This window comes from Sus scrofa, chromosome 10, assembly GCF_000003025.6.
Source record: "Sus scrofa isolate TJ Tabasco breed Duroc chromosome 10, Sscrofa11.1, whole genome shotgun sequence".
Taxonomy (NCBI): domain Eukaryota; kingdom Metazoa; phylum Chordata; class Mammalia; order Artiodactyla; family Suidae; genus Sus; species Sus scrofa.
Genome location: NC_010452.4, coordinates 29,191,780 through 29,219,108, shown reverse-complemented (window position 1 = coordinate 29,219,108; position 27,329 = coordinate 29,191,780). Strand labels below are relative to the sequence as shown.

The 27,329-nt window shown below is 45.7% G+C and overlaps 1 protein-coding gene across 3 annotated transcripts in view; it reads right to left on the bottom strand.

Moving 5' to 3' along the window:
* GOLM1 (golgi membrane protein 1) overlaps positions 85-27,329 on the bottom strand; it is a 101,447-nt gene continuing 74,202 nt past the window's right edge. For 2 of the 3 annotated variants that reach the window (XM_021064635.1, XM_021064634.1), the window contains exons 5-10: positions 27,083-27,185; positions 15,616-15,745; positions 11,808-11,967; positions 10,877-11,146; positions 8,945-9,058; positions 85-2,705 (exon numbers count right to left, since the gene is read on the bottom strand). In XM_021064635.1, coding sequence (XP_020920294.1) covers positions 2,629-2,705; positions 8,945-9,058; positions 10,877-11,146; positions 11,808-11,967; positions 15,616-15,745; positions 27,083-27,185 — 854 coding nt within the window. In that variant the 3' untranslated portion in view covers positions 85-2,628. The remainder of the gene's footprint in view (positions 2,706-8,944; positions 9,059-10,876; positions 11,147-11,807; positions 11,968-15,615; positions 15,746-27,082; positions 27,186-27,329) is intronic. The other variant, XM_021064636.1, reaches the window with a different exon arrangement.

Below are 27,329 nucleotides of genomic sequence, written 5' to 3'. Positions count from 1 at the left end.
GAACCCGCAACCTCATGGTTCCTAGTTGGATTCGTTAACCACTGCGCCACGACGGGAACTCCCAACCTAGTTATTTAATGACAGCATTCTGACTTAACAGGTAATGGTTTATTTCTCAAATTCCAACACACAAAAGTATATTGTGCAGATTAAATTATTCATGAAATCTAATCCAAAGTTGCTTAGGGGAATCTTCATCTGCAGACCTACCTACAGAAAAAAAGATCAAATGAATCATCACTTCTGTCTATACCATTTAAGAGTATAAATCAAATAGAGTTTATACCTGTTAAAAATTGGACAGCTCAGAGTTCTGGTTGTGGTTCAGTGTAACGAACCCAACTAGTATCCATGAGGACACGGGTTTGACCCCTGGCCTTGTTCAGTGGTTAAGGATCAGGTGTTGCCATGAGCTGTGGTGTACGTTGCAGATGTGGCTCGGATCTGGTTTTGCTGCGGCTGTGGCGTAGGCCAGCAGCTGCAGCCCCGATTCAGTACTAGCCTGAGAACCTCCATATGCCCCACCTTAGACCCTAAAAAAAGCAAAAAAAAAAAAATTGGAACCGCTGCTGATTTCATTTTGGATGAACCCAAAAGACCAAGGTTGGGGTTTGATATCTATTTGATGCTTGTTGCACAGGTTTTTTTTGTTTTGTTTTGTAAATAACTGTGACACCTCTGATTGTTCCCTTGGCATAGGTGCCTGTGATCCCAAGGGAAGCAAGTGGTAATAAAGCATGACTGGTGAAGAGCTCAGGGTGCACACCTCCCAAGCAAATGGCCTTTCTGTACAGGAAGATGAAATCAGGATGACTTTTTATTTATACTGACATCCCATCTCATTCCACAAAGGTTTAATTAATAAGGCAAACACCAGTTTAAAAGTTGATTCTTTAGGTTTCCCGTGGGGGTGAAGGGGAAAATGAAAGCAGTTTCAAAAACTGAACTATTAAAAAGTGTTTCATTTCTCAGCAACTCTGGGCACAGTGAACAAACAGGAGATGAATGCCAAGGCTAAGCAGGAGAGAATATCAACCCTTAGACTAAGACACAAAGGGATGCTGGACAGGGACTTAGAGAAATCTCTTGTAAAGCAACCTTCATACCTCTTGAGTTGCCTTTTCTGGGTGGAAAGTTTAATATTGGTGATTAGGTACAGTATCACACAGCATTCAAGTTGGAGATCTTAACCTGAATGCAAACCAGGTCCTGCCTACAGGGGCTGCCAGGAGCGCCAGGAGTCCACAGCTGGGTACGTGCTGGCTTGCCTGGAGAAGCTTCCTAAGTTCTCTGGGCCCCAGTTTCTTCTCTGTAAACAACGGGGTTATAGCACATGACCCCAGGTCCCTCCATCTCCAATCCTGTGACTCAAAACTGTATTTTAGTAAGTATTGCCACCCACTTACCCTTTGGAGAGACTAAAAGTCCCAACTTTGGCTTTGCCTGTCATTCACAAGCCCCAGCAAAAGGCCACACTCAAGGCTCAGAGAAATGCAGACCAGGGATTGAGTCTACACCACAGCCATGACAATGCTGGATCCTTAACCACCGGGCCACCATGGAACTGCAAAAGCCCATCCACCTGAAATGTTAAGTGAAAGCTGATGCTGTTATCAATGTGAATTTTAACTACAGTCATTTTCAAATTAACTTTTGATTTTTAAATCAGTTTTATGACAGTCCTTTACCACACAAGCGAAATGACAAAAACTGACAGAATTATTGCCTTTTGACTTTCTAAGCTTTCCAAATCAGTAATGCTGTATATATTCATCAACTTACTCTTCTTTTCTCCTAGTAGTAAAGCCAGCAGTTTGTCCCTAACAAAGCCTCCCCACAGTGCTGCGCCCGCCTCACTGCTCTGCCTCAGGGCTCAGGGTCAGCTCCACTGTGGCCCCTGCTGTGTCCAATGTCTCACCCACACCTGGCTCTTCTTAAGGACTTATTACAGAAGATTCTGCTTGGCCCACACATACTAAGCAGACCAAGTATAGATCACAAGTATTCAAGTTACAAGTCACTTAAAAGAATTTTGTACATTAATAACAGGCTTATTACATGAGTAGCCTTTTTTTAAAAATCCTTGCACAAAACACCTTTGCGTCTAGACTTGTTCAACACCGTTGCCAGTGATGTTTGAGTTAACAGTCAGTGCTCCAGGCTGCTGACTGTCAGAACCAGAAGTGAGCACAGGAGGATAAACCAAAAATCATTCAGTGCAGACGGGAGAACAGAGAACGGGCTGGTCCCGGTCACTCGGCACAGCACGACGGAGCTGAGGAGAAGCAGCTCTTCAAGCCCCTCTTCCGAGAAGTTTCATGTTCCACAGTAAGAATCCCACTGTTGCCACACTTGAAAGACAAGCTGTGTCCTAGTTTTGGTGCTGATCTTCTCATGAAAGACCTCTTACCCAACAAATTTCAACAATTCTGACATCTTAGTACAGACACTTCAAAAGTACCCCCAAAACTCAAAAGACAATCTCATTTTCCTACACAGTAAATACATACTAAAGCTCCACAATAATCATCTTGGGATATTTTAATTTCACAGTATTCAATCCCTCATGAATATTTTGTGGTGATCTCTATTCAATTCTGACACAAAAGTATGTGATTCCAGTTTGATTCAGAGTGTGTGATTCCTCTTTGGACGTTGATCAAGTAAATTTATCATGTCTCCTTTCTGATGTTCAGCATCAAGAACTGAAAAAGGAAAGAAAAAAACAGCATTCTAGTATTAAACATTTTGAGGAACCAGCGCAAGCAGGCCCCAACTGAAGTAATTGTCCAGAAACTGTCATAAAGAGGACTGCTTCCCACAGTAACTATGATGTGGAATCTCATTCTTACTTGAGGACAAGGCAGCAAGAGTCCACATGTACAGCCAATAAGGTACCATAAGCAAAGCTAAAACACCTAAAAACTCAGTTATTACAAATAGTGAAAGAATGTCCTGTAAACCAGACAATGAAATGTACTCTCAGAATTTTTGACACGATCAGGACGCTTGTGGTGGCGAATCTCTGTCAGTGCACCTCCAGCAGGAAGCATACTGCCCCCTAAAGCAGATCATAGCTTAGTCAGCTTTTGTGACCCCAAAGCTCTTCCTTTACAGAGCAGATGCCTGTCTGTGGCTTCCACCCTTCTTACTCTATCTTTGACACACATGGAATAAAAAGGCATGTTAAAAATAAAACTTAAAAACAAGGTTCTCATTTACAACTACTGCACATTAAATGGTTATTTATTAAATAAATGATTGCCTTAAATGTATAGTCTTATTAAAGTTCTTAGAAAGTCAGAGCTAATGCCTCTTCTAATTTCCTTGGAGCAAGCAGAGTCTTAAACTATCTTGATGACATGACATTTCTCAACTTAAAAAATTCTTAAACGAGCTGATAGGAAGGTCCCATCATGGCTCAGCAGTTAAGGAACCTGACTAGCATCCATGAGGATGCAGGTTTGATCCCTGGCCTCACTCAGTGGGTTAAGGATCCACCATTACTGTGAGCTGTGGTGTAGGCTGGCAGCTATAGCTCCGATTCAACCCCTAGCCTGGGAATCTCCATATGCTGCAGGTGCAGCCCTACAAAGAAAAAGAAGAAAAAAAGAAAAGGTATGATGATAAATGCAGTGTATGCTCCTGAATTAGATCTTAGGCCAGAAAAGGCATATTAGTTGGACAATTCAAGAAATGTGAATAATGTCTTTTGATAATAGCATTCTATCAATATTAATTTCTTCGTTTTGATCATTGTACTGTGGTTACATAAGATGTTAGCATTTGGGGAACCTGGATAAAAGGTTTATGGAAATTCTTACTAGTTTTTTTTTTTTTTTAATTCTAAATTATTTCAAAATGAAAAGTAAAAAAAAACCAAAACATTATAATGCACTGCCTATGAATGACATTAAAAGGAGGAATCTGTGAGGTCAGAAATGAAGTGAAAGAAACCATTCCTGGAAAAAATAAAGCAGGGTGATTCAACTGAAGTGGAGTTAGAAAAGCACGAGGGAGAGAGTTCCCATCGTGGCTCAGCAGATTATGAAGCCGACTGGGATCCATGAGGACACAAGTTCGATCCCTGGCCTTGCTCAGTGAGTTAAGAATCTGGCATTATCGTGAGCTGTGGTGTAGGTCACAGATGTGGCTCAGATTGTGGTTGTGGCTGTGGCCTAGGCTGGCAGCTGCAGCTCTGATTCCACCCCTAGCCTGGGAATCTCCATATGCTGAGGGTTTGGCCCTAAAATGCAAAAAAGAAAGAAACCGCTCGTGATGGTAGTAAGCATCAAGCTTTTGCCCAGAGGATTTCTGCTGAAGCCTGAAGACTTCGGGCTTCTCCCTTCACAGCTTCAAGAGCCACCGGAGGACAGGACCTAAAGACGAGAGCTCCCCTCAAGATGAGGCGTCAAGAAGGGGAGGCCTGTAAAAGTTGACACCCCAAAGGGCTCTATCCTTGGCTAACACTAATAGGAAAGAAGCCTGCAATGAGATGAGGACAGCAAGAAAGCCCGTGTGTGGACTGGGGGATTCTTAACCACACGAGGTGATTGTGCAGGGATATAATTTGAACTCACATTTGCCATGTGATCCAAAAAACCCTGAAGAAGACAATCCACTTTATTAAAGGGGTCTGAGGCTGCAGAACCCGCGAGACTGGCAGAGGCCAACAAACTTAAAGTCCAACACAACGGCGACTAGGTCCTCAAAGACCTCTCCCAAATAAAGTTCCAAGCAAAGTAGAAGCTCACAGTTTAGAAGCACAAAACACACAAGAAAACAAAGTATCATGAGAATCTACAGAAACAAACACCCACAAAGTTTTCAGATACTGCTGTTGGGAGACATGGAGTATGAAACGACTCTGATATAGCTAGAGAAACAACAGATGTTTGAAAACATGAGCAAGGAACAACGTCCATAAAGCAAGAAATATGGGTCCATATTTTTCATTTCTAAACCTTCCAAACCGTTTACAAAAGAAAAATTAAAGAACAGCAGCTCCTGCTGTGGGGCAGAAGTTAAGGATCCAGGGTTGCCATAGCTGTGGTATTGGTCGCAGCTGCAGTTCAGATTTGATCCCTGGCCTTGGAACTTCCACATGCTGCAGATGCAGCCAAAAAAGAGAGAAAGAATAAACAGATAAGACACAGCTGAAGGCAAACTTTTTGGTTCAGTGAGTGGAGCAAAAGAATCTACATTTCTGAAGAATCTACAGTGCCTGGCACATAGCAAGTACACATACAAGGTGCTGTGGGGTTTTTTTGGCTCTAGTGTGCCAAAACCCTGATGGGGGATCTCAGCTTCCAGACCAGGCATTGAGCCTGGCTGCAGCAAGGAAACTGCCAAATCATAACCACCAGACCACCAGGGAGCTCCATGAAGAAAACATTTTTGAACTGGAAGATATTTTGAGGAAATTATTATCAACACAGACCAGAAATGCAAGACATGGGCATTCCCGTCATAGCTCAGTGGAAACGAATCTGACCAGCATCCATGAGGATGCAGGTTTGATCCCTGGCCTTGCTCAGTGGGTTAAGGACATGGCATTGCCGAGAGCTATGGTGTAGGTCACAGATGTGGCTGGGATCTGGTGTTGCTGTGGCTCTGATGAAGGCCAGCAGCTAGAGCTCCAATTCGACCCCTAGCCTAGGAACTTCCATAAGCTGTGGGTGCAGCCCTGAAAAGACAAAAAAAGAAAAATAAGTGCAAAACACAGAGAAGAGGGTAAGAGACATGAACAGAAGGAAAAGATCTAATATGCTTCCAATCTGATTTGAAGAAGGAATCAAAATGGACAGAAGTCTTCAAAGTGATGTTGGCTGGGATTTTCCAGAAGAATTAACTAGACTTGTCAGAAACTTAAAAAAAAAAAAAAAAAAAAAGCCTGTTAGAATAATGTGATACACTGCGAATCAAGAGAGAAACCAATGGAACAGAAATAGAAAATCCAAAACTCAGAACCAGGTACACTGGTGTTCAACGATGGGAGCACCTCCAATCACTGACTTTGTTTTTGTTTGTTTGTTTTTGCCATTTCTAGGGCCACACCTGCGGCACATGGAGGTTCCCAGGCTAGGGGTCTAATCGGATCTGCAGCTGCCGCCCTACACCACAGCCACAGCAACGCAGGATCCTTAACCCACTGAGCAAGGCCAGGGATCGAACTCACAACCTCATGGTTCCTAGTTGGGTTTGTTAACCACTGCGCCACAATGGAACTCCTCCAATCACTGACTTTAGATGGTGATCTGAAATGGTGTTGGGGCAGCGGGAAAGACCTTCGGAAAAAGAAAATTGGAGCCCTGCACCGGAATACCTGAAACAAGTCCAATGAATTAAGAGATGTGCATGCAAAAGATGACAGGAGAGGATTCTGGAGAGATGGGGGAAGCAGTGGCGTCATTTTTGAATCTCCTCAGAGTCCCTAGACAAAGCAACTCATGTAACAACTCAAAAACTGGAGAACATGTACAATGAAGCGAGATGACAAGTCCTGCAGACCACAAAACCCAAGCTGTTAAAAACAAACTGTGGACAGCTACCCAGATGCTTGCAGCACCTGGAAAGAATATCGAGGGGAAGCAATGGAGCATCTGATGGATCTGAGAACACAGAAGCCCTACGAGCCAACAGGTGTACACCAGAAAGTGCCTGGGCCAACAGGAGACCTGCAACTGGAAGCTGGAGAGTGTGGCTACTCCCACAGCAGGCGACCAGTGTCCCCGGTAAAGACAAAGGAGCTGGTGGAGGCCGTGAGCTTCTGACACCAGCCCGCCAGTGCTCCTTTGTGGTCCTTCCCAGATGGAGAAAAAGACTTGTATGGAGTGGAAGCAGTGGCCAGGCAGGACCGGGCCAGGAGACAAAAGACCCGAGGGCTCAGACAGAAAGTGGCAAAGACCCCACCGGCCAAAGAAGATGGGACAATGAGAGCATCAAAAAGGACAATACACACAATGGAGACCCAACAAAGAGGTTCAAACCCTTCAGAGTATAAATGTATTTTTTAAGTGGTCACCTTCAGAGGATGAGAGGAAGCAATTCCTTATTGTGAAAACAGGTTAAATAAAAAGGAAGAAGCATTTGCCCTGCCTATGCTATGTGGACCATACCACTGACTTGTCCAGTCATAAAATTTTTCAGTTAACCAATGAAACAGGAATGGCTGAATTCACGGATCCCCTCTGGCTACCAGCTGGTGTCCTTTAGGAAATAGGAAGGAAAGAACACACTACACCGACCCATGAATCCACAACCAGGACCACTCAGACTACGGGAAATTCCAGGGCTGTGGTTTTTTTAACAGATGAGGGGAGGGAGGGAAGGAGAGAAGGATGAGGGTAGATGGATGCAGAGCGAACCTATAAAGAACCTTAAAGACATCAAAGTTAAGAAAATGGGCAAGAGTAAACTCTGGTCCAGTTTATCACTCAGGTGATAAACCATCAAGAAATCAAGGCCAACAGGCAAGGTCAGGATAGGCGTTCCTACAACAGGCGGCCAAGGTGCTCATACAGGACAGGAAACGGAGAAGGGGCCTCTGGACAGCCAGCCGAGGTCTAGTTCTTGTCCAGAAAGGTGGAGGCGGGGGGCTACAAAGTGTTGACCTTCTAAAACCTCCTTCGTCTTGTGTGGTTTTCTGAATCTGTGTTACTTCATAACAGAACCGAAAGGACAATCTGAAAACGTACTAGATGAAGACATGGGTGACAGGAAAACCACGACTCCATGTCCAGAGGCCATAAAAGAAAAAACATAAAATTTTTTTCACATTGCAAAAAATAAATACATAAATAAGCAAAACCAAAACAAACTACAAGGCAAACAGCAACTTATGTCACAGATAAAGGCCAACTTGCCCAGCAGAGAAAGAGCTCCTGACAACTGAGAAACACCAAGAGTCTAAAGCAAAAACAATTTTTAAACAGGAAACCTTGAGTCCACAGTGATACTAAAACAAAACAAGTGAGAGAGAGAGAGAGTGTGTGTGTGTGTGTGTGTGTGTGTGTGCACGCGCGCGCTCACACGCACACATGCTGTGGTGACAAGGCCCCTAAAGAATGGCAGCTAATACAGGTGAAGAGTGACCACTTAGTCAGTGGTTTTCAATGGATGGCAAAGCATCCTCAAGATGATGTATTAGTACCCGGTGGGCCCCACCTCAACCAAAGATCAACCTGCCATTCTGTGCCTCCTGGTGTGAAGCTAGCAGATCACAACTGCAGCTGTAACATGTACAACCTGAATCCAACTACAGGGAGCTGACAAAACCAGAATCTGATCGCCCCACTGGCTGACTCTTCAAAAATTCAAAGTAATAATACAAAGCACTACTATAAAAAGTGTCCTGGGAGTTCCCGTTGAGGAGCAGTGGAAACGAATCCGACTGGTATCCATGAGGATGCGGGTTCCATCCCTGGCCTCGCTCAGTGGGTCGGGGATCCAGCGTTGCCCTGAGCTGTGGAGCAGGTCGAAAATGCGGCTTGGATCTGGCGTTGCTGGGGCTGTGCCGTAGGCCAGAAGTGCAGCTCCAATTGGACCCCTAGCCCGGGAACCTCCACGTGCTGCGAGTATGGCCCAAAAAGCGAAAAATAAAGTGTCCTGGAAGCTCTGCGCCTGTAGCGGGGCTGGCACCAGGCAGTGATGGAGCAGCGACCTGCATCTTGTTGGGGAATCCCTAAATGTCACTGAAGACAAATCCTCACCGACTCTGGAGGGCCGGAGCCCCCCATCACATCCGCGGACTTCCCAAAAGGTCTTCGGCGTGGCCTTCTCGACCCCTGGCCTCCCTCCACTGCCCCAACATCTGAAGAAGTCTTCAGACAATGGGTTATTTCCACCGTGACTACTGGGTTTTGGTATAGAAGCATCCCAAAAGTGAGGGACCACAAAGCAGAAACAAAAGGGGACCCCCACCACCAAGGTGGCCGGAAATTACCATTGCCGTTTCTGTCGTTCCCCGCCAGGGCGGCCTGCTTGTCTCTTTCCGATTCTGCCTCATTTTCATCCACGTTGTAGTCCTCATCTGTTCCCAGTTTCTGCGGGTCTCTCCCTGTAAAGTCAGAACACAGAGCCAGACAATAAAAGCTACATCATTTCTCTCTCGATGCCACGGGAACACCTGAGCCCAGGGACGAAGGTTACCCCAACCCTGGTTTAACCATCAGCCCTTTTCACTTCCTCTCCGGAAACGACACCGACTCGGGCACTTGGTTCCAGGGCGGATAACGGGGAGGGGTTCTCTGCATATACATGCCCCCCCTCCGACACTGAAGCTACATCAAAGCTGGCCCGAAATAAAGGGCTCTCTTCCAAGAGGGAAATAGGGTACCTAGCTACTCAGACCACAAGCTCCTAGGTTTTTAAAGGAACAGTCAACCAGGCACCTCAAGGTTAAAGGCACTGTGTTTTGCAAACAATCGGTGTCTGGTTAATAGATGTCTCTGTAGAATAGCTTGCGGCTCTGAGACAAGGACATGGAGTACCGATCGTGAGCCAAAGGATGAAATTTTCCATCGCACACACAGGATGGATCACTCACTACCACATTCATCTGTGGAGAAAACGGCAACCAGCAAAGAAAATCAGGACAGAATGCTCTCGAGAAACATGACCATGGGATTTGTTGTCAACATTTTATATCTCTTTACAGGTAGGTAAACAAAATCCTTTGTTTAGAAAAGCATCCGACTTTCAACCGTGGCTCAGTGGTTAATGAAGCTGACTAGTGTCCATGAGGTTGTGGGTTTGATCCCTGGCCTTGCTCAGTGGGTTAAGGATCCAGCGTTGCCATGAGCTGTGGTGTAGGTTGCAGATGCTATTCGGATCCTGTGTTGCTGTGGCTGTGGCGTAGGCCAGTGGCTATAACTCCAATTAGACCCCTAGCATAGGAACTTCCATATGTCTCAGGTGCAGCCCTAAAAAGCTAAAAAAATAAAATAAAATCATTAAAAATAAATAAATGGGGAAGTTCCCGTCGTGGCGCAGTGGTTAACGAATCCGACTAGGAACCATGAGGTTGCGGGTTCGATCCCTGCCCTTGCCCAGTGGGTTAACGATCCGGCATTGCTGTGAGCTGTGGTGTAGGTTGCAGACTCGGCTCGGATCCCGCGTTGCTGTGGCTCTGGCGTAGGCCGGGGGCTACAGCTCCAATTCAACCCCTAGCCTGGGAACCTGCATGTGCCGCGGGAGCGGCCCAAGAAATAGCAACAACAACAACAACAAAAAAGACAAAAGACAAAAAAAATAAATACATAAATAAATAAATGGAATTAAGCAAACTTTAGCAAATAAGGACACTCCTCACTTTGGCTACTCGATCAGGCCCAGAACACAGGTGTCTTCTGTCTAAACTGGCTTGGCCAGGACTGAAGTTTTCCCCATTTTAATATCCCAGGATATTCTGCCAATCTCAGTTTCCCACACTTTTCTTGAACAAAGAGAAAAAGTCAACCAACCAAACCAGGAAGGTGGGACTTCCACATCACTTCTCTGCAAACGCTCCAACAAGCAGGAGACGCCGCCTGTCTAATCCTTCCACCCACCCTTTCTACTTCGGTTCACCAGGCGACACTGCGGGAGGAGTATAGGCCCAAGATGGGGCATGGGTACTTGATGCCCAGCCCCCACCTCCAGCTGGAGCACCTTCAGCTCCTGGGAACGTTATTTCTCAAAGTCCAAGGGCTGGGCGTGCAGGGCTCCGCAGTCCTGCCTCCGGCTTGATAACGGAGACCAAACAAAATGAAGCACCAAACTGTGAGCTGCTGTGTGGTCAAGGGCACAGCTGCCTGTCCTGTGTCAGGAAGGAGTCTGAGAAGGCCGGTGCCCGGTGGACAGGGGGCAGCGGGCAGCCGGGGAGCCGCTCACCCACCTTCCTCGTCGGCTTCCTGCCCCTCCTCCTTCCTGTCGACGATGACCAACTGGTCCCGCTCGGGGCCCTCCAGGTCCTGGTCTTCCTGGCTTGCCAATGGGGCAGCCGGTGCCTGCGGGGTCCGGCCAACTTCTCCGGGTTCTCCACCCACGTCTCTGGCCTCGGCCCCGGCCTGCTCTTGGCCTGGATCCTGCGGCTGCCCCAGGGCATCCCTCTGCGCTGCCGCCGCCTCCTCCTCCTCGCTGGCAACCTGAATCTCCTTGGTTTCCTCTGTGCACAGAAGAGAGTTAGCAGCCACCTCACGAGCAATTAATTTAAGTAAAACCACCCAGAAGCCCTCGTACCCCTCAATCCCCAGAGCCTTCCCAAGGGCAGTGGACGGATGGCGTGACTGGATAATTTACTTCGTGACCTCAGCAGACTCCCAGCTTCTCTATGCCTGCAGCTCATCTTCAGAAGCACGAGGAAGAGGGAATGATTTAGAAAAAAAGGCCAAACTAAGTTATCTCAATAACAGCAACCAGCTACAAGCAGAGGAGGCTGAGCCACTGAGGCTGTTGGATGATCCCATCTGACTGAGATAAGCGCCGGGAGCCAGGGCCAGCTGCTCAGGACTCAGCCACTTCCCTGCATCCCACAGACCCACCAGCATCCTGAGCAAAGCCAAAGCCAGACCTCCATGTACAGAGCTGCCAAATAACAAGCGTGAGACAGCAGTAAGGCAGGGGAAGGGCCCCAAGGCCCAAGTTCAGATGCCCAGAAAGACATTCACCTGCCCCCCTCCCGCCCATTACTGAGCTCACAGTCAGCCGCCAGCAGCAACTCTGCCCTGTGTGTCTATACGGAACGAAGGACATGATCTGCTGCTATGGTTGTGTGGCCACAGGGCCCTGATGGGGGCTGAAATGAGTCACGGCCAAGCCTCACTCACCTTTCTCACCTTGTCTCTTCAAATCCAAAACCGCCTCAGCACTGGGCGCTGGCGTCCGGGGCTCACCGTTGCCGGGCGCACGTCCTCTCGCTTGGGACACCCCTGCCTGGGGTAGGTCTGCTTCCTGCGGTCTGGGCTGGGGCTGGTTGGGAGCTGGGAGCTGAAACAGAAGCACAGGCGCCCAGGGCAGGGTCTTTGTGACCAGAAACCTCCCATGACCCTGAGCAATGCAATGGACCACTCTGTCCTTCTGGCAAACAAGAGCACCAAGACCCTGAGCAATGCCTGGCTCTGCCCCCATCATCCCTGACCAGCTGGCATAAAGCAGACAATCTAAAGTCCAGATCACCCATATTAACAAGCAGCCAGAAGATCAACAAGGAAAAAGAAGACTTGAACAAGAGGACAAACCACCCAAACCACCTCTACAGAGCAGCCAGCCCAACAAGAGCAAAACACACACTCTTGTTAAGGGCACATAGACTGTTATCATACAGTGTCATAATGGAATGAAATTATACATCAGTAACAAAATGAAATTGGAGAAATTTACAAATATGTGGATATTACACACCATGCTCCTAAATAACGAACGGGCCGAAGAAATCACAAGGAACATTAGAAAAATACCTTGGGATTAACCTGGGAGTTCCCGTTGTGGCTCAGTGGTAATGAACCCAACTAGTATCCATGAGAATGCAGGTCTGATCACTGGCCCTGCTCAGTGGATTAAAGATCCAGCGTTGCCGTGAGCTGTGCTGCAGGTCACAGATGCAGCTTGGATCTGGTGTTGCTATAGCTATGGCGTAGCTATGGTATCCCTAGCCTGGGAACTTCCATATGCCACATGTGCAGCCCTGAAAAAAAAAAAAAAGCAAAAATTAAAATGAAAACACCATACACCAAACTTACGGAAGGCAGCTAAAGCAGTACTCAGAGGGAAATTCACAGCCCTATTATCAAGAAAAGAGACTGATCTCTGGACAACAACCTAATCTTCCACTTCAAGATACTTGAAAATGAAAAGCATACTAAACCTAAAGCCAGGAAAGACATACTCTAGATTAGAGCAGGAATGGATGACAAATGGAAGAGAAAACCAATAAAGAAAATCAATGAAACCGGAAGTTAGTTCTTTAAAAGCTCAACAAAACTGACAAAGCTTTAGCTAGATTAACTGAGAATAAAAAGACTGAAATTGGAGTTCCTGTCGTGGTGCAGTGGTTAATGAATCTGACTAGGAATCATGAGGTTGCGGGTTCAGTCCCTGCCCTTGCTCAGTGGGTTAACGATCTGGCATTGCCGTGAGCTGTGGTGTAGGTTGCAGACGCGGCTCAGATCCTGCGTTGCTATGGCTCTGGCATAGGCCAGGGGCTACAGCTCCAATTTGACCCCTAGGCTGGGAACCTCCATATGCCGCGGGAGCGGCCCAAAGAAACAGCAAAAAGACAAAAAAAAAAAAAAAAAAAAAAAAGACTGAAATTACTGAAATAAAAACATGAAAGGGGATAACACTACCAATCTTACATAAACAAGTCTTATTACAAGCAAATACTGACAACTGTTTGCCAACAAGTTTGATAACTTAGCTGAAACAGACAAGTTCCCAGGAAGACAAAACTGATTCAAGAAGTAGAAAATCTGAGAAAACTTGTATAACAAGAGATTGAAGTCATAATTTAAAATTCCCCGCCGAAGGACTTCCCCTTGTGGTTCAGCAAAAACAAACCCAACTAGTATCCATGAGGATGCAGGTTTGAGACCTGGCCTCACTCAGTGAGTTAAGAATCCAGAACTGCTGTGAGCTGTGGCATAGACCACAGATGTGGCTTGGATCCGTGGTATTGCCATGAGTGTGGTGTAAGCTGGCAGCTGCAGCTCTGATTTGACCCCTAGCCTAGGAATTCCATATGCTGCGGGTGCGGCCCTAAAAAAAAAAAAAAAAAAAAAAAGAAAAAGAAAAATATATCGGCATACCTTAACAACATTGCAGGTTTAGTTCCAAACCATCCCGATAAAATGAATACTGCATAAAGCAAGTCGCACAAATTGTTTGAATTCCTAGTGCACATAAAACTGGTGTTTTTGGAGTTCCCGTTGTGGCGCAGTGGTTAACGAATCCGACTAGGAACCATGAGGTTGCAGGTTTGATCCCTGGCCTTGCTCAGTGGGTTAAGGATCTGGCGTTGCCATGAGCTGTGGTGTAGGTCGCAGACGCGGCTAGGATCCCGTGTTGCTGTGGCTCTGGTGTAGGCTGGTGGCTAGAGCTCCAATTCGAACCCTAGCCTGGGAACTTCCACATGCTGCAAATACAGCCCTAAAAAGGAAATAAATTTAAAAATTAAAAAAAAAAGAATTGCCAAAATGTGACACAGAGACATGACACGAGCAAACGCTGTTGGAAAAATGGAGCCAATACACTTCCTCAGCATAGGGCTGCCACAAGCCTTCAACGTGTTCAAAAAAAAAAAAAAAAAAAAAAATCCAAGAAGCACACTAAAATGAGGTATGCCTGCACAGCTAACATCAAACGTAACTGTGAAAGATTTAGGACTTTCCCCTGTGATCAAGGACAAGGATAGCTACTCTCACTTTTTGGTTTTGTCTTTTTTTTTTTTTTTTTTTTTGGTCTTTTTAGGGCCACACATGGGGCATATGGAGGTTCCCAGGCTTGGGGTCAAATTTGAGCTACAGCTGCAGGCCTGCACCACAGCCACAGCAACACGGGATCCGAGCCATGTCTGCAACCTACACCACAGCTCACAGTGGTGCTGGATCCCTAACCCACTGAGCAGGGCCAGGGATCAAACCTGTGTCCTCATGGATGCTAGTCAGATTCATTTCCACTGAACCAGGATGGGAACTACTTTTTTTGTTTTGTTTTGTCACCACTTCCATTGGACATTATACTGCAGGTTTTAGCCAGAGCTATTTAATAAGCAATAGAAAGAATTAAAATGCATCCGAATTGGAAAAGATGCAAAAGTATCTCTTATTTTTAGATGACATAATCCTGTATACAGAAAATCCTAAAGAATCACAAAAAAACCCATTCAAATAAGTTCATTAAAGTTGTAAGACACAAAATTAATATAAAAAATGAACTGTATTTTTATGCACAAGCAATAAACAGTTTGAAAATGAAAATAACAGGAATTCCCATTGTGGCGCAGTGGAAACGAATCCGACTAGGAACCATGAGGTTGTGGGTTCGATCCCTGGCCTCGCTCAGTGGGTTAAGGATCCGGCATTGCCGTGAGCTGTGGTGTGGGTCACAGACGTGGCTCGGATCCCGCATTGCTGTGGCTCTGGCGAAGGCCGGCGGCTACAGCTCCGATTCGACCCCTAGCCTGGGATCTTCCATATGCTACAGGAGTGGCCCTAGAAAAAGCAAAAAGACAAAAAAATAAAGATTCCCCAGAAGGGTCCATGCAGCACTTTCACGGGCTGTGTGGACCAAGAAGCAGCCTGACAGCACAGGCTCTGATCAGCTCCATCACTGTCTAGGTGCTGTGAACTTGGGACAGTATTTAACCATCTCCGTGGGGCTCAGAGCCCTCCAAACAGGAAAGCAGTCACAATTCTCACCCACAGTGGCTGTGAGCTTTAAATGAAGCAATCCCCTTAAAGCCGCGAGCACAGGGCCGCGTCTGGAGGCCAGCAGACGTGGTCAGAGTCCCCTCATCCAGGGACCAGGCTGTTGTGTCTCAGGGAACAAGAGCAAACCAGGTGGCAGATAGGGACAAAATGCCCGAGGAGAGGAGAGGAAGACCTTTGGGAGCTCCTTGGGGGAAAAACCCAGGGTTACCTGCTGACTTGGGTCCTTCTGTTCACTCAGGTCCCTGGAAGCTGCAGCTTCGTTCCCCTTTTTGGTGACTTCTTCTATGCGTTCTTCACACTGCTCCTTCACCTCCTTCATCTGACTGATGCACTGGTTCCTTTGAACATGAAAGAAAGGACAAGAAAGCACGATGATGTGGAGATGTGTCCACACAGGCAGACTGTCCCTGCTGGGACTGCAGAATCCACTCCTGGAAGAGGCTGGTCTCGTTCCTGCTTCCCGCACTTCCTCTGAAGAGGACACTGAGGCACGGCAGCAAGGGTGGTTCTAGTTATGACATGACAAGAAAGGAGTTCCCATTGTGGCTCAGCAGGTTGAGGACACAACACAGTGTCTGTGAGGACACAGGTTCCATCCCGGGCCCCACTCGGGGGGTTAAGGATCCAGTGTTGCCGTGACCTGTGGTGTAGGCCAACTCAGATCTGGTGTGGCTGTGGCATAGGCCAGCCGCTGTAGCGCCGATTCGACCCCACAACCTCCATGTGCCACAGATGCAGCCCTCAAAAGACGGAAAAAAAAAAAAAAAAAAAAAGATGATGACTCTGAAAGGTGAAGAGTAGAAGGCTGACTGGCTAAGAACCTCAGGACCTAGAACAACCAGGTGGTGTCACTGGAGAGTATGTGGGAAGCTGCGTCTCTATCCCTGCCTGACCCTAGGGGGTTCCCCTTTCTCTCCCCACATGGTGGCATCCAATGAGCCAGGGCTTTCACCACCACCACCAGAGGCTTCAAAGATCAAGCAAAGTCAAGAAACAGGAAGATGGGAGTTCCTGTTGTGGCTCAGCAGAAACAAATCTGACTAGGATCCATGAGGACTCGAGTTCAATTCCTGACCTCACTCAGTGGGTTGAGGACCACAGTTCCCATGAGCTGTGGTGTAGGTCACAGAAAAAGACAAAAAAAAAAAAAAAAACAGGAAGATCTCAAATTGATTGAAAAGAGACAACAGATACCAAACCAACCTGACAGAGAAGTTAAACTTATCTGACAAGATTTTAAAGCAGCCACCACAAAAATGTTTCAATGAGTAATTAAAACATGTGTTTTTTTTTTTCCCCTGCTTTTTTAGGGCCACACCCGAGGCATATGAGTTCCCAGGCTAGGGGTCAAATTGGAGCTGCAGCTGTCAGCCTACACCACAGCCACAGCAACGCAAGATCTGAGCCGTGTCTGCGACCTACACCACAGCTCACAGCAACGCCGGATCCTTAACCCACTGAGTGAGGCCAGGGATTGAACCTGCAACCTCATGGTTCCTAGTCAGATTCGTTTCCAATGCGCCACAAAGGGAACTCCAAAACATGCTTGAAACAAACAAAAAACTACTCTCAGAAAAGAAAGAAAAAATCTGAGCAAAGAAAGAGTAGATATGAAGCTGCAGCAACTGGAAATTTAATGCCATTACCAAAATCTACAAACTCAGAGGAGGAAAGAATCAATGAACTGGAAGGCAGAATAAAAGAAAGACATTACCCAATCAGAATACAGAAAGGAGCTGGGGGCGGGGCATAGCTTCATGGACCCATGTGACTATAAGAAAACACCCTACATTCATGTCATCAGAGTCTGTGAAACAGATTTTCCCAGCAAGCCCCACATGACTAGTCCCCTTCACACCCACCCTCCACATAACTTGCTCCCGTTGGGGATCATCCTGTACTGTCTGCCCTGCCCAGATCACTCTGGCCTCCCCAAGGTCTCTTCCTTTCTTCACGTGTCCTAATCTCCCTTCTCTATTCCTTATCGTGTAGGACTCAATTCTAAGTGGCCTTGCCTAAGAAGCCTTTTTTGATGATAGTAGACAAGCACTGATAAAAAACGATCTAGTTTAATAAACGGTATTTAGGCGTTCCTGTTGTGGCACAACAGAAATGAATCCGACTAGTAACCATGAGGTTGAGGGTTCGAACCCTGGCCTCGCTCAGTGGGTTAAGGATCCTGTGTTGCTGTGGCTGTGGTGTAGGCCAGCAGCTGTAGCTCTGATTCGACCCCTAGCCTGGGAACCTCCATATGCCTAGGGTGCGGCCCTCAAAAGACAAAAGACCTAAGGGGAAAAAAAAAAGAGGAAAGAAAAAGAAACAGTATTTAAAGGCACTTTCAAAAAGTGTCAAAGTTAGCATTGGGTGTGGCTGTAGGTGAAACAAGCCAAAAGAGAGCAGTTTATTTTTTTCCTTACATAAAAGAAGTCTGGATGTAAATAATCCAGGGCTAGTTTGGCAGCTCTGAGACATCAAAAGTCCAGGCTTCTCAGAGTTCTTGTTGTAGCTCAGCAGGTCATGGACCCAATCACCATGGGTCCAGCAGGACACAGGTTCAATCCCTTGCCTCACTCAATAGGTAAGGATCCACTGCTGTGGCTGGCAGCTGCAGCTCCAAATTGACGCCTGGCCCAGGAACTTACATACGCTGGAGGTGCAGCCATTAAAAAAAAAAAAAAAAAAAAAAAATCCAAGCTTCTCTTTCTGTTTCAATATCTTAGCATTGGCTTCTAGCCCCAAGATTATCTCATGATCTAGGGTGGCTGCTGCTGCTCCAGCCATCTTGTGTGAAGCCCAGGCAGCAGGAAGGAAGGAGGAGGGGAGCTAAAGGAAAGGGACAAGCATTGGACTGTGTTTATTTTCAGAAGACTTTCTCTACACCCCGCCCCACAGTTTCCTCCCCGCACTGGCCAGAACTTAGTCATCTGGCCATACCTAACTGCAAGGAAGGATTAGAAATGTAGTATTTTTTCTGGAGAAAAAAGATGAATGGCTTTGGATAAGTACTGACCGGTCTTTGCCACAGGCAGTTTCAAAAATGTCTTGAGTCACAAAACACTGTGATAAAAATAATTAAATAGAGTCTCAGGCTGAGAACATAACCCATTACATACTCTTCTGTTAATTTCAGGAGATTAGAGGTGGAGACAGCAGAATGAATTCATGTTTAATTTAGATACAGATGGGTATTATTTATCAATATCGAGCACCCAATCATATATCTCTGCTCTGACGTCTGAGAAGGCCTAGTAGCAATGACACCCTAGTATCAACAGGCACAGCTAATACCCAGATCTTGGTCTTGGTTTCTTTTTTTTTTCTTTTGGCCACATCCATGCACTATGGAAGTTCCCAGGCCAAGGACTGAACCCAAGCCACAAGAGTGACCCATGCCACTGCAGTGATGACACCAGATCCCTAAACCACTGCAGCACAATGGAACTCTGAGATGCTGGTTTCTTTTCTTTTTCTTTTTTTTAGGGCTGCACTCACAGCATATGAAGGTTCCCAGGCTAGGGGTCGAATCAGAGCTACGACTACCCACCTACACCACAGCCACAGCCACACCAGATCCAAGCCAAATCTGCTCCCTACACCACAGCTCACAGCAATGCCAGATCCTTAACCCACTGAGCGAGGCCAGGAATCAAACCTGCAACCTCTTGGTTCCTAGCCGGATTCGTTTCCGCTGCGCCATGACAGGAACTCCTTGGTTTCTAATACCATTCTCCGATAAAAACAACAAGAACTCCTTGGAGAAATGGTTGACTAGTTGGTTCTAGGACAGGGACAAGAAATATTTAAAAATGAGCCTGGAGCATTTTTTGACGCCAGAGTGTAAAAAAGTGATTTAAAAAAAGGAAGGGGGTGCAAACCCACACTACCAGGGATATGTCCCATTTGATAAAGAAATCAAGTGAGAGTTCCTAATGGTCAAAGCTGAAAAAGTTGGAGGAAAAAAAATACAATAAAATAGTACTGGGTTATAACCCAAAATATAAAATAAATACCCATGAGTCCACACTAATATATATAATTAGATAAGAAGAGTCAAATCTCTGTGCAGGAAAATTCCTATTTATATAGACACTGCCCTTAGGGATGTGACGCCTAAGTCCCTAATCTTTGAGTGCAGCCTAAACATAGTGAATTTCTTCCAAATATTACAGCTCAGGGGGGAGAAAGGAAACAGAGTAACTTGATAGTGAAGAAACCTGACAAACATCACCTCTGTCAGGTGCTCAACAGTGATAAGTCACATTGAGAGTAAGCACCCGTGACGTGAAGGCACACTGATGGCCCCATACCTCTGTGGCCTTCCTCCCCCATAATGTGTTGCTCCACTTACACCATGAGCAAAACATCAGATGAATCCCGAGTGATGGATGTTCTACAAAATACCTGACTGGGATACTGCTCAAAACTAGCAAGATCATAAGACATGAGTAAAGCCTGAGAAACTGTCACAGCCAAGAAGCACCTAAGGAACATAATGAATAAACATATACCTGGAATAGAAAAAGGGCATTAGGGAAAAACTGAGAACTTGTGAATCAAGTATGAACGTCTGCTGGTAAGTAGCTATATGTATCTAATAAGTAGCTATACATATCTAATATTGTATCTAATTGTGACAAATACATAGAACATAAAGTGTCAACAAGAGGAAAAGTGGTGTTGGGTCTACAGGGAGGCTCTGTACTCTCTCTGCCAGAAGTCCATATATCTGACACTGTTCAAAAATTTTTAATTTATTTTTTAAAAAATAAAAATTGGTCACTACTGTGGCTTAGGTCCCTGCTGTGGCACAGCTTCAATCCTGGCCCAAGAACTTACAAATGCCATAGGCATGACCCCCCCAAAAAAAAAAAAAAAAAAAAAATGGAGTTCCCGTCGTGGCTCAGTGGTTAACGAATCCGACTAGGAGCCGTGAGGTTGCGGGTTCAATCCCTGGCCTTGCTCAGTGGGTTAAGGATCTGGCGTTGCCGTGAGCTGTGGTGTAGGTCACAGACGCGGCTCGGATCCTGTGTTGCTGTGGCTCTGGCGTAGGCCGGCGGCTATAGCTCCAATTCAACCCCTAGCCTGGGAACCTCCCATATGCCACGGGAGCGGCCCAAGAAATGGCAAAGACAAAAGATAAAATAAAATAGAAAATAAAAATTGAACTGAAGGACAGCCAATTGCTGTCAGAGTTACTGTTGGGATGTACAATGTGATGCAGCCTGAGCTCGCAATGAGGTGTTTTGAGACACTGCTTCAGCTTCCTGCCTGGAATTTATTTTATGGGTATTTCAAGTGTCAGGACTGTAAAGTAATTGAGAAAACTACCCACTTATACAAATAAGGAAGTTAGAAATAACAAGTGATGGTGAGGATATGGAAAAAAGGGAACCCTCATACACTGTTAGTGGGAATACAGACTGGTGTAGCCAATGGGAAAACAGTATGGAATTTTCTCAAAAAACCTAAAAATAGAAGCATCATATGACCCAGCAACTCCACTCCTGGGTACATATCCAAAAAATGCCAAAAACGCTAATTCAAAAATTATAGGCACCCCAATGTTTACGGCAGCATTATTTACAATGCCAAGATATGGAAGCAACCTGATGGATGAGTGTCCGTCAAGAGAGGAATGGATAAAGAAGATGTGGTATATACAATGGAATACTATTCAGCCATGAAAAGAATGAAATAATGCCCTTTATAGCAACATGGATTGGAGGGCATTATGCTAAGTAAAATAAATCAGACAAAGACAAATGTATGACATTACATAAACATGAAACGAAAAAATACAACAAACCAATGAATATAACAAAAAAGAAGGAGACTCTCAGATGTAAACAAACCAGCAGTACCAGTGGGAAGGATGAGGGGGACAAGGGGGAGTGGGAGGTACAAACTTTTTGGGTGTAAGACAGGCTCAAGGATGTATTGTACAACATGGCGAAAAGAGCCGATGTTTTGTAATAATTGTTAAGTGGAAAGGAACCTTTAAAAATTGTGTAAAAATTTTAATTTTAAAAATATTTCCAGAAAAAAAGCAAATAATAAATAACAAATAAGGAAGCTAGGAGGTGACCTGACTGACACTTACCAGAGTCATAGAGAAAGTGATAAAGCTGAAACCAGAAGCAAAACTAAGGCTTCCTGAGGACAGTGCTCTCTCTACCCCACGGCCACCTCTCTGGAGCTGCAGGCACTTCAGAGCCGAGTGTAAGGACACTCAACCTTTAACCCATATATAATAACTCTTTAGTTCAAGAGACTTACTGGGTCACACACACACACACACACACACACAAGGGCACAGAAATAACAAAAGACAGAGCTCTTGATCTTAGACAGCTTATCTATAGATCAAGAGAAGAGAAAACCTGGTGGAAAAATTCATTGAAATAAAATTCTCACAGACCTGAAAGTCACAGGGGGGTAGAATAGTACACAGGAGCCTAAACAGGGGCAGGGAAATCCTGAAAGAACAAAATGTCTCCAATTCATCCTCATCAAACAATTCCCTAGAAGCTCAGGACTGGCAATGAGCAGGTGCACAGCCCGTTACCCAAAGCTATAAATCAACAAAAGAGAAATACTGTTTCCACCTGCTCTCAGTCCTGCCAAAATCAAGTACAAAGGGCCTTGCAGATGAAGGTCAGCTTTCCACATTCCGGCTCCACAGCAGTAAGGGGACAACCTCAGGAAGAAGCTCAAATTCTGAGACACTGGTTGTGCAGATCATATTACTTCCTGACGTCCTCAGACTGGCTTTTTCTTAAACACACATGGTTAAACATTCAGGCACAAACCAGAGCTAAAATGTAGATTATTCTAATTGGTGCAACTGATGGCCAGAGTATCATTAACAGGATGCGCTCAGTACGGGAATCTATCCCAGGGTGTGACCTGATCACCAGATCAAGGATCATCAGAGTACAGCCGTCCTCAGTACGGTGAGTCATTGGTTCCAGGACCCCCAAGGACACCAAAATCCAGGGAGACCCAAGTCCCTTATATAAAAGGCAAGTACAGTCAGCCCTCCGAGTCTGTGGGTGCAGAACCACAGTTGCGCATCCACAAATACAGAGAGCCGACTGTGTTACTATTACATACCAGTACCAGCATTTGAAAAACGCTATTTCCCGGAGTTCCTGTTGTGGTGCAGTGGTTAACAAATCCGACTAGGAACCATGAGGTTGCGGGTTCGATCCCTGCCCTTGCTCAGTGGATTAACGATCCGGCATTGCCGTGAGCTGTGGTGTAGGTTGCAGACACGGCTCGGATCCTGCATTGCTGTGGCTCTGGCGTAGGCCAGTGGCTACAGCTCCAATTCGACCCCTAGCCTGGGAACCTCCCATATGCCGCGGGAGCGGCCCAAGAAATGGTTAAAAAAAAAAAAAAAGACCAGAAAAACGCTATTTCCCCGTGGGGATGAGATGGTGAGTTCACATGACACACCCACTCTGAGTGCTCTGGGGAGCAGGGCTGCGGGGTGTTTGGACTGAACAGTAATCACGAGTCTGGCATGGGTGCAGGAGTAGGAACTAGGGTAGTGTGCGGACTCTGATATTACAGAAGGAACACTAATTTGTGCACCAAGAGACCTAGCCTTGCCATCGGTTTTTTCATTCTCACACTGCCCTCTATAAAAGGATTAGACAAGAGAGGGTAATTTGGGAGGCGGGGGGCAGGGGGGCACGACAGCAGCATGCAGAATTTCCCAGACCAGGGACTGAACCTGAGTCACTGCTTAACCAGAGCCACTGCAGTGACAATACTGGATCCTTAACCCGCTGAGCCACCAGGGAACTCCTAGAGAGGGTGTTTTGGTGAGGCACATGCAGGCGTGCTTTAGCAGTCCCTCAACTTGATGATACAAGTTCATGCATATGTCCATTTATAAATACGCTGACAAGGACTCCATACCTTGTATTGGGTTCTCCAAAAGGGTCTATAATCCAAAGAAAGATGGGAAAAACTCTTTCCAGCTTTCAACATTTTATGAATATCATCCCCAGGAGGCATCCTGTATCTGGTACAAGGTTTAGGACCCAACTAATAAAACAGACGCCATCAGAGTTTTCAATTTACATCAACCCCCTAAGAGACAAAGAGTGTGCCCAGCGCGGCCGCCAGGTTTGAGCCTTCTGCTCGCTGCCTGTCTGAACGCTCCAAAGCGAGAGCAGAGCTGCCCTCCCAGCCCTGCCCAGTTCCAGGGAGGTCAAAGTCTTCTGGGTCAGCAGTTACCAAGTGAGGCTGTTAATGGCTTATTGTATTTCTATTCGTGGAAGGAAGGAAAACAGGTGCGATAAGGTATCTTTCAAGTATGAATAATATTAAGACGACAACATTTCACTTTGGTCTGAATGCTCTCCACTGATTACCAGCCTAACTCAGGCTTGAGCCCTCAGCCTTTGGTGCCCGGGGCCATACATCTTTATTGTGGGAGGAGCCCTGTGCTTTGCAGGACACTTAGCACATCCCTGGCCTCTGCCCACAATATGCCTCTATCCACAGCTCCTTGGAGTTGTGACAACCAAAAATGTTCTTGAGACACGCCCAAGGTCACCTGGAGGCAAAATCACCATCCACTGAGAACCACTGGCCTAGGTGAGTAAGAGTCCATATCCATATTACCTAGTGATACTTCCTTTGCATTTTTATGGCTTCCTTGTTTTAATGGTATTTTTTTAAAGAGATCAGAAAGATCTATATCAATAGAAGGACATCAGAATTCTTATAAGGGCAATGGGTATGAGGTGACCTACACTGCTGTTGACCAGATGGCTTAAAATCCTTTCAGGAGGTAATCTGGTGGAGTTCCTGTCACGGTGCAGTGGTTAACCAATCCGACTGGGAACCATGGGGTTGCGGGTTCGATCCCTAGCCTTGCTCAGTGGGTTGAGGATCTGGCACTGCTGTGAGCTGTGGTGTGGGTTGCAGACATGGCTCGGATCCCACGTTGCTGTGGCTCTGGCGTAGGCCAGCAGCTATGGCTCCGGTTCAACCCCTAGCCTGGGAACCTCCATATGCCATGGGAACGGCCCAAGAAATGGCAAAAAGACAAAAAAAAAAAAAAAGGTAATTTGGCAATTCATACCAACTGACACAAATAATCCAAAATGATAATTTTCTTTTTGTCCTTTTTTTAGGGCTATGCCACAGCCACAGCAATGCCAGAACTGAGCCGCGTCTGCAACCTACAGCACAGCTCACCGCAACACCAGATCTTTAACTACTGAGCAAGGCTAGGAATCGAACCTGCATCCTCATGGATACTAGTTGGATTCATTTATGCTGAGCCACGACAGGAACTCCAAAAAATAATAACTTTTAAAAGTTATATGCATTGGAATTCCTGTGTGGCTCAGCGGGTTGGTGTTTTCACTACAGTGGCTCAGGTTGCTGTTGTGGCATGGGTTTGATCTCTGGCCTGGGAACTTCCGCATGTCACGGGTGTGGCCAAAAAAAATAGTTATGTGCCTTGATTTTAGGGCATTTTGTAATAACCAAGACTTAGAAGTAACCTAAATATCCAACAGATAAACAGTCAATTAAACTTGGTACTTCCAGGAGTTCCCATCATGGCTCAGTGGTTAACGAATCCGACTAGGAGCCGTGAGGTTGCAGGTTCAATCCCTGGCCTTGCTCAGTGGGTTAAGGATCTGGCGTTGCCATGAGCTGTGGTGTAGGTTGCAGATGCGGCTCGGATCCTGCGTTGCTGTGGCTCTGATGTAGGCCAGCAGCCACAGCTCTGATTAGACCCCAAGCCTGGGAACCTCCATATGCCGCAGGAGCAGCCCTAAGCCCTAGAAAAGGCAAAAAGACAAAAATAAAAAATAAAAAAAAAATAAATAAACTTAGTACTTCAACATTATGGAGTAGTGAATATTTTGAATATTTTAAAACAATAGGGACTTTTATATACACATTACACAAGAAAATAATGAAAATTTTAATAGCAACTGGAGTTCCCTAGTGGCTCAGCAGGTTAAGGACCTGGTGTCATCACTCCCATGGCTCAGGTCACTGCTGTGGCAAGGGTTCAGTCCTCGGCCCAGGAACCTCTACATGCTGTGTGTGCAGTCAAAAATATATATATATATATTTTTAATGATGACTGCAATTATGTAAAAATTTCGTATGAAATTGGGCAGGGACTAAAGAGAAGTCAGTCAAATAAAAAAAAAGTAGGCTGGAGTCATGGGCTGCTGGTTGTAATCCCAAACTTTTTTTCGTGAAGTTATACTGTTTTTATGAGGGAGGCAAGGAGGGGGAAAATATATAGACTACGACTTCATTGCCAACCCTCTAAATTGGTTTCACTCTCTTACTAAGAGGTTTAGCTAAACTTTTTAAAAGTTGCTTTGTTTTCAGCATAAACATACTCAAAGAAGTATGTAATTTTTATATGTGACTACATTTATCAGCTTAAAACAGACTGTCATAACGAGATCTAATACAGTTTGGTGACTAGAGACAGTAACAATGTATACAGTCAATAATAATGTGTACATATATATATACACACACACACACATATATATATGTATACTTTTTTTTTTTTTTTTTGGCCGTGGTGTGCAGCGACTTCACGTGGGATCTCAGTTCCCAGACCAGGAACTGAACCTGCGCCACAGTGGTGAAATCACTGAACCCTAACCACCAGACCACCAGGGAACTCTCGATGATAATGTATTTTATACTTACAATTTGCTAAGAAAGTCGATCTTAAGTGATCTCACCAGATATACCAAAAAGGTAAGACAAGAGATTATGGGTGGTTAATTACCTTGCCTGGGAGCATTATTTCACAATGCACAGGTATATCAAAACAAGTTTTATACCTTAGATACCTGCAATGATTATTTGTCAGTCATAGCTCAATAAAGCTGAAAAAATAAAAGTACTCCATTCTCACTGCAGAAAATTGGGAAAGACACTTAAGTCTCAAGAAAACAAAATGTCCACAAGGCCAACACCCACTGATAAAGCCTATTCCTATTACACCCAAACTCCTTTTAGTTGATGAACTTACTTAGGTCACACATGAGCACTTCTGAAACACATTTTTAAAGGCTTTAGAGGGCAGTTCCCATTCTGGCACAGTGGAAACGAATCCGACTAGGAACCATGAGGTTGCCGGTTCAATCCCTGGCCTCTCTCAGTGGGTTAAGGATCTGGCGTTGCCGTGGGCTGTGGTGTAGGTTGCAGACATGGCTCAGATCCCGAGTTGCTGTGGCTCTGGTGTAGGCCAGCAGTTACAGCTCTGACTTGACCCCTAGTCTGGGAACCTCCATATGCTGCAGTGCGGCCCTAAAAAGACAAAAAAATAAAATAAAGGATTTAGAGTATTGTCTTAACCAGGACACCTGCACTTCATGGAGTTGTCAGGTGTCTTAAGGTATACTGAGTTAAGTCATTTTCTGCTAAGGAGAACTGCCCTCTTGTAAGAGGGGTCCACTGGCTAATACTTTTCCACGGAAGCACTGTGGACCCTGAAAAATGCATTATTTCTAAAGGACATGACTCTTACAAGGGCCCAAACCTTTTGCCAGAGACTTGTGTGCTGTGACAACAAAGGCAGGTGGAAACGACACTGGACTCCATCTGCTGCTCTCTGCTTAAAACACATCAGCCCCTGAGTGGCGTGCACACAATGCTGACATACTCACAGGTCGTAGGAGAACTTTCTCTCAAGGTTGGTCTGATTCTTCTGAAACTGGAAGACATCCTGCTGCAGCCTGCCATAGTTCTTCTCTAGGGCCTTTAGCTGGTCTAAACCAGAGGAGGACACAAAATCACACAGGTTACCGGCATGGCCATCGTGATGACCACAGACACGTCAAAACCCACCCTGGGGAGCTCTGCCTAGCGGCTCAGCGGGTTAAGAAGCCGACTAGTATTCATGAGGATGTGGGT